An 11,617-nucleotide genomic window follows, 5' to 3' on the forward strand; every position below is an offset into this window, starting at 1 on the left:
TACCGGACCGCAACCAGGTGTTGTTAGGTCGTTAGGCACTTGAGCTTCGGCCAACGGGAATCTGGTATAAAGGGGTCCGCCGGCGGAATGACTGTCCGTACATGGCCATGCCGACGATGACCCCGTGGGCCGGCGCATCGGCCTTGGTGACCATGGCTAGTACTAACTCCGTCAACGTGCGATCTAAGGTACTAGTTGCCGCCTGCGCATCCAGGGCTGGACGTGGTCTCGTTAATCATCATGGCGATGCTATCTTTACAGCAACCCGACACCCTCCGAATTACTCATGATGCCCATCCATTATTGTAGTCCCATTGCCCTGGTTACGATCTCGAGCAGTGCTTGAGCCCCGCTTGAACCGAGAGGATAAATCCGCCGTGTAGGTCATATCATGTAGACGCTAAGCTTCATTTCGGCGCGCTCATGCTCAGACACGGTTAGATGTCTTGCATGTAATCAAGTACACCGGCTATCTGATCGATAGAGAAGCCCCTGAGGTACAAATAGGATGCAGGGGCCGCGACACCAATGCTCAGATGACTTGGTAACAGAGCTCGGATTTCCTGGAGAAACACTAAGATAGTTTAACGCCGCCTGGATGCTTCTGGGTGAAATGTCCGGGATGTCATGTGCTACTGTCGGAGAGAATCAACAGAGGGTGTTAGCGTCGCCATATCGAAGGTGTACGAGACTTAGCAAGAACAAAAGAGATGCCTGGTACTCTCAATACATGACAGCAGGCGTTAACGGCCATGTGTTGAGATTGGCGAGATCAGACATATTGGCCGGCTTGGGCGTGCTTGGTATCTGGGGTCCACAAACAGCGTTGGCGATGGGAGCAGGCATGGGCGGCAATCCAGTCAATAAGCAGAAGCTCATGTCTGTCATGAGACGCCCACAGCCCGCCCAAGCTTAGGTATTGATGTTACGGTTGTCGATTTGATCGCTCGTCAGGTGATGCATCTCGGTCCTAATGGCTTAGTAGCTGTCGTACGACAAAACCGTATGTGTAGCATAATCCATGGAAGTTGGGGTGGGCGGAGAAATTTGGGAAAGCTCCCACAGCAGCAGAGATATTGGTCTGGCTCTAGGCTTGAGCATATATGCCTGAGCCCCTATTGTACTGTTCAAGTTGCGCCCGAGTAATGCTGCAACCCTAGGAGAAAGACCAACCCACCGGCGCCTGGCTCAACAAAAGTGTAGCTACATAAATGCATGTACAGTAAACTACTGGCTTTAACCTTACGGCTGCCATTGGAGTTGTGGCTCTAACGGTTGTAGCAAGGTGCCTTCCTCGCTGGTTCCAAGTAGCCGGGGTTGGTGACATATGTTGGGGGCCAGCTTTGGCACGTTGACCTGAAGTACCTACCCAAGGTATTAGACCAAAGAAATCTATGGTGGGGGTTTTGATTGACAAGTCCCTGAGAATTCTTCAACGGTTAGCATTGAAAGGACGTCGCTACCACCTTGTAGGAGTATTGGCATGTCAACACTGGGCAATCAAATACTAGCTCGTAGCAAAATAGAAATGAAAAAGGCGTCTGCAATGCTCAAGCAACGCAGCTCTATCGCCGACAAAGGCAACGGTTGGACGTGACATACTGGGCCGGGTCCAAATTCCCTTTCTTTGCTAGATTGCAGAGAGGGGTAGTAAGCTGGCAATCTCAACTTTGGAGCAGGAAGCCATACTAAGGGACTGTTATCAAGACCTTGCTATTGGCAGAATCATTCCAGAATAGAATAAGGCGATACCTAGTGCATAGGTCTTAGACTCTTAGACGCTTTAAGAAACGTTATCACATGAACGTAACAGAGGAAGGACAGGTCGTCCTTGTCACGATGTTACTACCACATGCAATGCACCATCTATATACTAACAACCAATTCATCAATGACCCGCCTACCTGTAACATTAACACCACCCGGCCTGGGCCTTATTTCCTCTTTTGCTTCAACAAACAATGCCTCCCCCACCTTCTCCTAAACCGCTCGGGTACAACGTGCCAGCTCGGTATCCACAGCGCTCTCGCCAAAAAGTGCGTCCTCTCCGCGTCTAGGAAGGGCACGCACTTGACCTCCTCCCACCTCTCCACGTCCTTGGCGTAATCTGGCTCGTTCGGCGGCAGCTGCCCTTCCCGGTCAGGGAATTGCGAATCCACCAAAAACACACAGCCCTTCAAATCGACATACTTGCCAGGGTCCTCCTCGTTCCGGTCGTTCAACCCAATCGTCGGCAGCCACGTCCCGCTCCAGAACCCGAAGCCCGTACGGGCCTCGGAAAACTCACCGGGAAGCAGGCCCCTAAACTCGGAGCGGACAAACTTGGCGCGCATATCGCGCGGGAGGAAGAATGACGAGGGGAAGCGGTACCAGTCCTTACCAAAGCAGACGGTATCGCCCGGACCAGCGACCTCGGGGTCCGAAAGGGGCGAGTATACGGATAAAGGAGCGTGGTAGCCTGCGTAGAGGCCCCAGATGCGAGCGAGACCGATGTCAATGGAAGAGGCGATGGCCAGGCCGACCATGGCCAGCTTGAGCTTGGCGGGGATGCGGCCGACGAGGGCCTTGGGGTCAGCGTTGCCGAAGAAGGTGAGGAGCGTGTGCAGAGCAAGGGCGGCGTTCAGGGCGAGGAAGGGGTAGGCGGGGTACATGAAGCGTTCCTCTTTGTGGGGTTGGAGGGAGAAGATAGCGAGCCACATGTAGAAGGGAGTGAGGAAAACGAGAGTGCGCAGGCCGGATTGGAAGGTCTCGCCTGCTGCGCGGCGGGAAAAGATCTTTTGGACGAGGAAGAGCGGGAGAGAAAGGAGGGCGAGGATGAACCAGGCGTTGAAGTTCAGCAGGAGGTTCTTGAAGTAGAAGGTCCATGGCTCGGTGCCGTAGAGGTCAGGGCCGCCTGTGACGGAGAAGATATTGTACTTGATGATGTTCCAAGATACGATCTCGACCTTCTTGTAAAAGAAGGTATTGATGGCCGTATCGAAAACCTTGCCAGTGTTAGTGTCACGCTCGACGAGAAATAGGGGTACAACGTACCACCAAGAGCAGCGCCGCTATAACACCGCGGCTGAGCCTGATAAAGGACTCAAAGAAGCGCTCCCTGTCGCTCAACATGGCGAAGAAAGCCTCTTCTAGCACGAAAGGGGCACACAGCGCCGCAGCAAATGGCCACCCGAGAACCCCTCCAACAGCAAACCAGAACATGCCCTGCGACGTCTTTATCCCGCCGCGCCAGTTCATGAAGGCTGCAGCGCCCACCATGGCCATGTACATGGCAAAGCTAGAGGGGAGATAGGCGGTGCTCGAGTGGAAATTGCCGGGGCTAAAGACGAGGGCTAGGATAAAGAAGAGGCCAACGCGGGGGTTGAGGGCTAGACAGACAGCGCGCCACATGAGCGTCTGGCAGAGGGCGCAGACGAAGGCGAGGATGTAGCGGAGGAAATAGAACTCGGCCACCTTGCTCGAGTGGGGGAGAAGGCGACGAATGTTGGCGCCGACGGCATGGATCGCAATGTATAGCCAGCTGCGGATGGCGTAGTCGGGCGAGTATTCCCACGTCTGCAGGCCGTAGCCATGGCTGAGGTAGTGTGTCGGCTCCCAGTAGTTGAAGGTCTCGTCGCAGTCTTGGATCGGAGAGAAGAGCGCGGCTACGGCGTTGGCGGCCAAGAAGATATAGAAGGCCGAGATAGGCTCGATGGCAAACGTGTTCTTGATTGCCCTAGGGGCATGTTCGGTCAGCTCGAGTCGTTGCACTCCAGCCAAATGCGTTCACCACGTGGTTGAGCTCACTTCTTCCTGGCATGCTTGGCCGACGGGTGGACAAATTCACCCTTTCCGGTTTCCTCTGCCCCCTTGGGGACGGCCTTCGGTGCCCATTGCGCAGATTTGGGAGCCATTGTTGCGCTGGTCCGTCTCCAAGGGTTGACACTTGGCACGGTTTGGAAAACTCGAGCCCGGAAGTTGTTGAGCTCTGCACGGTTCGGCTTTCAAGCAAGCTTCAGTGGTTGCAGACGGCGCTTGACTGGATTGGGTATAGCGTTCCCGCTGGTGATCTGTGCGCCGTTACATCCGGCCCACACCTTCCATCAACTTTTCGAGTCTGTATTTTTTTCGTGCGTTCTCTGGGTATCGACGACCTTTACATCGTCTTGGTGTTGAGGTTTTGCTGGCTTAGTTTGCAGCATAGTTGTACTGCCCTATTTTAACTTTGTTCAAACATCACAGGTCTTGTGCACCTTGGTCAAAGATTTCTTACTTCCACCGATATCGGGCGTTGTCTGGGTCTCTTGCGCTTCACAGTTTGGTCCTATTATTGGGCCTCGGTGTGAAACCGCGTCACGCGCCGCGGTCCTTCGGGCCACGGTTATATTACCAGATTTCATCTTGTTAAATCGAGACCCGCTGCAAGTTACAACAAGGTCTTGAGAGAATTTTCGGGTTCGCCATCCGTCCAGCAACATGGCGGGGACGCCTTTTCAGATCCCTGGCCTAGGCCAGGCGAAACCTAATGAGCAACTGCCTGTCGAAAATTTCGCACCCGACCTCCTAGCTGCTGCCGCAAGTATAATGGGGGAGAGCGGGGTCACGTTGGGCAGTACTAACGGGAACGCACAGTGGGAAAGGAAGCAGCAGGCGCAGCAGCAGCAGCAAAAAGAAGTGGCGGCAACTCCAGTATCAGAGACGGCGACCACCGCCAGCCGGGAAGGAGATGACATGGAAGTTGACAGCGGGGCTAGTATGCTCTCGGTCACTGTGACGGGTGATCCGGCGCCGGCCCAGGTGCAAAATTCTGGCTCGCACGCCGACGAATCAAGCAGTACCGATGTTCCGGCTACAGATGTCGAGATGAAGACAAGCCATGATGCCGCACCCAGTCCAAGTGTTACACATGCGCTAGAAGCCGCTCTTGACGGCATGCTCTCAGCTGCCACGGGAGCTGGCAGACAACCTCAGCAAGAGGACGCCGGTAACGCGGAGCAGGCGGAGAACCCCGAGTGGGAAGTGGACTCGTCTCCCTATGAGTCGTCGTCAGACTCGTCCAGTTCGGACAGTTCTTCGGACGAGGATTCGGAAGACGAAGGTGGCTATCCGCTACTAGGCATCGAGGAGACAGCCCGGTTACTGATGGCCGCTGATGGTGAGGGTGAAGGAGACGGAGATGGCGCAGGCAAAACTAAAGGCGCCGGTTCAGCGCTCCGGACCAAGAACGAAATTCCCGAAGAAGTGATTCCCAAGCCCGACGTCACCATAACGCCTGACATGAAGATCGAGCTGTTAGGGAATGTCCAGTTCATCGTCGAGAACACCGTCGTCATCAAATCGCAGGCGCCGGGCGAGGTCCAGGTGTTGGACATTGGATCTGTGCTCTGCAAGGAGGATCGGACAGTCATCGGCGCCCTGGCTGAGATTTTGGGCAACGTCCGGAGTCCCTTGTACACGGTGGGATTCGCCACCGAAGATGAGATCAACGAACTCGAGCTGGCGGTTGGCACTCCTGTGTTCTACTCCGTCCAGCACGCCAACTATGTCTTCACCCAGCCACTGCGGGAAACAAAAGGCACTGATGCCAGCAATCTTCACGATGAGGAAGTGGCTGCAGATGAGATGGAATTCTCTGACGATGAGAAAGAGGCAGAGTACAAAAGACAACAGAAGCTCAAGAGGCGTGGAGGCAAAAACGCTCGTGGGGGACGGGAGCCGAACGGCCAGCCCCGCCCTTCTGGCAGTACCGAGCCTGCCAACGCGGCATTGGGCGCCGGCCTCAATTACGATGAAGATGATGACGGGCCGTACAGGCCCTTGGCTAGGCCTCCCGGGTTTGGCCAGTCAGGGCCGTCTCCTCTCCCTACGCTCCCGCCGAAACCTGAAAGTGGATTCAGTGCACATCGTGGCGGTCATAGCCATGGACACCGTGGATCCCATCGCGGTGGTAGGGGCGATTTCCGCGGCCGCAACGGCCGTGGAGGCTACCGTGGAGGCGACCGGAGACAGGGCCAGCGAGGTGGCCGAGGTGGCAGTTACCAGCAGTTTGGCCGCGACGGTCCAACTTCACCACAGGCACCGATATCCAATCTCCCACCGCCTCCTCAGAATCCCCATCTCCCCCCTCCCCCATTTGGTGCACAGCCGCCAACACCTACTGGACAGTGGCCTGTCGCTCCTCCTTCCTATGCAACAACACCTCCTGTACCATACCCGCACTCACCGCCACCGAGGCCGCAGGTTACACTTCCGCACCAGCCCCCTTCAGGAAATTTCACCTTTAATTACCAGGGCTGGAACCAAAACCAAGGTCAACAGTACCAGTATCCTCAGACGGCTCCTCACCCGCAACCCTCTCTCACCCAACAACCAGCTCACACCACTGGCTATACACAGCCTTTCGTCCCTCCTGCTTGGCCGGTTGCTGGGGCCACCCCGCCGCCGCCGCCTCCTGCGGTGGGTGCGTACAACCCAGTCTTCTACGGTGGCTACCAGCAGGGTCAGCAAACACAACAGGGGCAGCAGTACTGGACACAACAGCAGCACGGCGCCTACGGACAGGGCCCGAGTCAATAGGACTGGTTTTAGCCTCGGAGATCGGATCGGTATCTTGCATACTATCGGCTGCCGTGCAATAGTCGGGACCATCCGAGGGGGGCCCACCAAAAGACCCCGAGGAGAGGCAAGTCGTTCTTTGATGGCTAGTGTCAGTAGATCAAAAAGGGGTGCCATCGGGCGATGCGATGTTTCTGCCAAGCAAGCAGACGGGTACGATGATTCGATGTCCTCCTGCATCGAGCGACCAACCCTCAGCAAAGTCGCATCTTAGCCGCTGAAGATGGACGATCACTACCTGTAAAAATGTACTGTACTACCCTTGTATGCGGATTCGCCAGGAAACACAAAATTCGGCGCTGGAGGAACACGGGGTAAAGGTGGGAAAACTGGTGTCGGGTTGATTGCGCTGGGACATTGTAGAGAGGATCACCATCATTTACATGCTCGCCGGTCCGATAATTAGAGCGACGGACAAATAGATATCATAAGCTGTTTGACGGTCGGTTGTAACGGCGAACACTACACGTAATTGCCTTGGAGAGCATCGACGTTCACTGCCGCTGGATGATCGTCAGAAGATGGGATGAGTGACCGGCGGGATGCAACGTTTTTGCGCCCTCTTGCGCCGTCTGTGCGATTGGCAGCCCTAGTGGGGAGTTTGTTCATCAGTTGTCGTCTTTTATCACATCGCCGACGGGATTTGGCCAGAAACGCAGGGTTCTAGCTGGGGACGACTGTGATAAGATTCTGATCACATTGCATCATCACCGCGCTACTCAAGCGGCAGTGGAGGTGGGGCCCACATTGGTGGGAATGAAGGCGCAAAAACGAAGCTCAAACGCGAGTCCATAAATTGACCATACCTCTTGATATTAGAACTGTGTCTAACTGCATTCACCTGAAAGCCGAGGAATTGGATAAAGACGAGATAAAATAAAATACAATAATGGCTCGCATAGTACTCCATAGCTGAAGCGGTTAGGTTGATTGAATGTAGTTAGGCACTGTCCTACTATCGAGTCATACGGTTGATGGATCGGAAACCGTGCAAAAAGCCACTGAGGTGATTGATGTCCCCGGATGCCGAGGCCCCGCCACGGTTTCAAAGTCAAGCTAGGGCTGCTTGTTGCCCGCTTCGTTCGTTTCCCCCGCAGACCAATTCGGTGGCCCCCTGAGGTTATCTTGTGTTGCTGACGATCATTACTCGAAAGGTCCCGCGGGCCACTGAACCCCGCCGAGGGAGTTGGGTTGGGCTGCGAAGTATGGGTTGGCCGTACCGTAACGTTAGAATAATGTGCGGTGCCCCTGATGGCTCCCTGAGATGGCTCGCGGCGCAGAGTGCAATATTTTCTCTCGCTACCTTGGAATGCCTGCAGATTATGTGTCCTTTATGAGGCACCAACCAATTGGCAGCAACCTAGAATAGCGGCTGCAAATTCAACTGGGCAATTCGGACTCAGCCACCAAACGGTTCCTCGCGCGCTCACACGCAGAGTTGAGCTCACTTTCCACACCGAGGCACAGGAACATCAAGGCTGGCGCCACTTCCACTGGAAAATGAGAATTTGCGCGTTGGCTGTGATGGAGTTGCAGTTCAGCCTCTCCCAGCCCGTTCCTCGGAAGAGGAGTTCGACAGACGCTGAGCTCTGTAGTAAGTTAACCCGCAAAGGAACTTCCAGAAACATTCCCACGCGACGGCCACATCAGGCAAAACCCGAATGCGGGGGCCACGAGAGGAGCCCGAAAGGAAAACGAAGCGGGAAACTGAGCCCTAGCTTTGCACTAGCGAACACCCCATGTCCGTCATCTTTTGTGAATATCCCTGTCGTGCTTGGCCAATGACATCCCTGGCGCCAATCTCGCTTCCCGGCTGATCCCCAACCTCGCCAATCAGCGGCTGCTGGTCCCTGAAATGGCGCTCGGAGCTGGCCCATGCGCGAAAAACAAAAAAAAGGCGGGATCGATTTTGGGACGAAAGACTGGGCAAACGCTCCGTTTCAAAACGAGACATGGCTGAGCTCATCGGTAGCGCAGAATGTTCTTCGCTCGCCAACGTGTTTGGAACATGTCGTCTCTCTTCGTGATGCGGAGATGGGAAACAATGAAATGTACGTCGGGGGAAGGCTGTCAGGCCGGACTGGCGGTGATGACCCAACAGGCGCATCAAATCCATAAACGGCAGCTTTGCCAGCGGCACAGCACCGCTTCTGCAGGTCCATTGCCTGTCTGCGTGCCCTGTGGTTTCCCACACGAGGACCCTGTCAGCGAAGGAATGGCACGGCGCACAGCCCACGCGCTGATCCCGGGCCCCCAACTTGCTGGTTTCGGGTCGGCTTGCTCTAGTTGTGTAGTAGTAATGTACCCAGACGGACCTCCTCCACCTTCTGCCCCCCCATCTTGTCCACGCTTTGGCTGGTTCTGCAGACCCAAGCACTAGCCGACTCCTCGGCCTCCTCCTTCGTACGCTTGCAACCTAACTCCTTCATCTCGCGCTGCCGCCCGAACTCTTTCTCTCCTAGACACACGCGGGAATCTTCCGGTGTCGTTGAGCGGCTGGTTTGGTGATAATGATTCGCTGAGGCCGAGATCTCATCGCTACCTTCGCGCAATACCAACTATATTTTTCCTTCTTTTTGACGAGGCCGATCGAGTCACTTTCTCTGCGCGAGCATCAGCAGCCGCCGTTCATTCCTTTGTTCTCTTTCTGTTCGAGCCTTGGCCAGACAACGGCTTGAAGTGTACAGCGCTATTTGCCATAACCCTCCCGAGACGGACTTCTTTCCTTGAATGAATGCAGACGATTGCTATTCTTGGGACTTACCAGCCTTTGTAGCCGGGACACCTGAGGTTCAAATTCTCTAGCATCATATCTGTGCGCTTCGACGCGCAACAACACCGGCAACAATGGCGGCGCGGGAATGGTGGAACAGGATGGCGCACGGGGTTGGAAAGAGGTTAGTTTCGGAACAGGCAAGGAAGGCGGCAACGGCATTGTCAAGCATTGAACCACCTCCGGGTGCCCTCGGGGAGCCCGCCGTCGTCAGAAGGACTGAGTCGACCTCACTTCCTACCGAAATCGTCGTCCCGTCGCAGGTTAATTCTTTAAACATTGACAGCACTCTTGCTGTCGACGCGACGGCACGACCCACGACAAGCTCAGCATTCTTCAGCCAGGCGACCAGTCAGTCCACGACGACAACGGCGTCGCAATCGGCAGCGACCGCGGAGGCGAACTCAGAGGGTAGTAATGGCGGGCTAAGCACAGCCGCGATGGCGGGTATCGTGATCGGTGCGCTGGCAGGCATATTGGTCATGTTTGTGATGGCCTGGTTACTCGTCAGCTCGCGGAAGAAGAAGCTTGAGAGACGGAGACAGCAAATCGAGGACGACGAGAAGATCAACGGGCCTTTTGGCGACAGTGCCGCCATCCGAACGCCCACCACGGCCCCGAGACTCAGCCTGCGGCCCGTCACTCAGTTCCTGCCCAACTTCAACTCGACTAGCCACGCTGAGCGGCGCGCTAGCCGCGGCATTGCCCTGACTCTCAACCCCGTCTCAGCGCCCTCGCCGACTACCTCTCTCTCTCCGCTCACTCGTCCCACAGGAGGCAGCGCCTGGGAGCGCCCGACACTCAACTCAACCGTCAACAGCCCCACCAATGGCGGCGACCGGCCAGAGACAAGCAACAGCCTCTACCCCAATAACCCATTCAACGACGCCCAGCATATCACAGACAACGAGCCCGTAAGTCCGATTAGCTCCCGAGGCTCCTTCGACAACCGCTTTGGCCCCACGGCCACAACCGACTCCATCAACGAACCTGTATCTCCTATCGACGGCGAGGACGGATTCGACACGGCCTCTACTACCACCGCTGCCGCCCTAACCCGCAAAACATCCATCCGGAAGGACCTTCCCAAGCCACTTGACCTTACCAAGCCTCTTTCCCCGTTGTTTGCAGTCCCTCCTAGCCCCGTAGGCACCGAATACAGCATGCACTCGATGGCCCCAGGCCAACTCCCCGGTCCGTCCGCGAGCGCAGCAGCGATCGCGGCCGCAGGTGGGCCGTCACAGTCGACTGTCCATAGGGTACAGCTCGACTTCAAGCCGACGCTAGCGGACGAGCTAGAGCTGCGGGCCGGGCAGCTCGTACGGCTGTTGCATGAGTATGACGACGGCTGGGTACGTTATCTTTCTTCCAACCAAAGGCCCCACAACCCCCCAACCCCCCGCGTCCCCACCAGGTTCTTCCCCGTCACTTTTAAAAAATCCCATCCACGCACCGCGCTAACGTCACGTCAACGAAAAACACAGGCCCTCTGCATCCGCCTCGACCGCTCCCAGCAGGGCGTCGTCCCACGGACCTGTCTCTCCACCCGGCCCGTCAAGCCCCGACCCGCGCAAGTAGGAGGGGGTAGTCTGCGTGGCGGGCCGCCGGTGAATCCGTCCTATCACCACCAACACCAACATCAACGGCAGCATCAGCAGCAGCACCAACATCAGCATCAGCATAGCGGCAGCAACGCCAGCTCACGCTATGGCCGGCCGCATTCGCCGGGCGGGTTCCCCGCGGTCCCCTACGGCGGCGGTGGCAGCACCGCGCGCCGCCCGGTCTCGCCCGGCGCGAGGAGCGGGCCCAGGTATCACCCCCAAGGGCGGCCGCACAGCCTCAACGGCGGCTCGAGGCGGGGGCGGAGGAGCCTCAGCGGCCAGGAGCAACGGCAGCATCCGGACTACGCCTACGGCTCCTCGCCGCCGCTGGGAGGGGATTCGTCGTGGAGTCCTGCCCCGGGACAGGCTTATTAAATAAAGGGGCTGGGTGGAAAGTGTGTTAATGTTATTTGGGTCTGGGACTGGTTGGCATTGGGCTGGATGTGTTTTTGTGCCGGTGGGTATATTAATTGTCTGGCGTTTAGGGGGAGGGAGAGAGAGCGATGCCTTGGCTCTTTTGGATGGAGCAAAATGGGCTTGTGGCTTTTGGGTCGGCTGGTGATTTGAGAGGGATGGGCCCCTCCATCAGGGGATGGGACGGGATGTACACATTTTTAAGGCTTCGTGTCACTCGCTTGCGACCGACTTG

At 56.4% G+C, this 11,617-nt stretch overlaps 3 protein-coding genes across 3 annotated transcripts; 2 read left to right on the forward strand and 1 right to left on the reverse strand.

Moving 5' to 3' along the window:
• Positions 1–1,934: 1,934 nt before the first annotated feature.
• ALG9 (mannosyltransferase) lies at positions 1,935–3,893 on the reverse strand (the record flags this gene model as incomplete). The annotated part of the gene is made up of 3 exons (XM_071065051.1): positions 1,935–2,984; positions 3,034–3,715; positions 3,787–3,893. 3 exons carry the CDS (start codon positions 3,891–3,893, stop codon positions 1,935–1,937), a joined length of 1,839 nt encoding a protein of 612 aa, XP_070921152.1.
• Positions 3,894–4,455: 562 nt separating this feature from the next.
• Positions 4,456–6,555, forward strand: MFIFM68171_09633 (uncharacterized protein; the record flags this gene model as incomplete). The annotated part of the gene is made up of 1 exon (XM_071065052.1): positions 4,456–6,555. One exon carries the CDS (start codon positions 4,456–4,458, stop codon positions 6,553–6,555), a length of 2,100 nt encoding a protein of 699 aa, XP_070921153.1.
• Positions 6,556–9,441: 2,886 nt separating this feature from the next.
• MFIFM68171_09634 (uncharacterized protein) lies at positions 9,442–11,343 on the forward strand (the record flags this gene model as incomplete). The annotated part of the gene is made up of 2 exons (XM_071065053.1): positions 9,442–10,719; positions 10,852–11,343. The coding sequence occupies 2 exons, from the start codon at positions 9,442–9,444 to the stop codon at positions 11,341–11,343; spliced, it is 1,770 nt and encodes a 589-aa protein (XP_070921154.1).
• Positions 11,344–11,617: the final 274 nt, after the last annotated feature.

Source organism: Madurella fahalii, assembly GCF_045866475.1.
Source record: "Madurella fahalii IFM 68171 DNA, scaffold_5, whole genome shotgun sequence".
Classification (NCBI taxonomy): Eukaryota; Fungi; Ascomycota; class Sordariomycetes; order Sordariales; genus Madurella; species Madurella fahalii.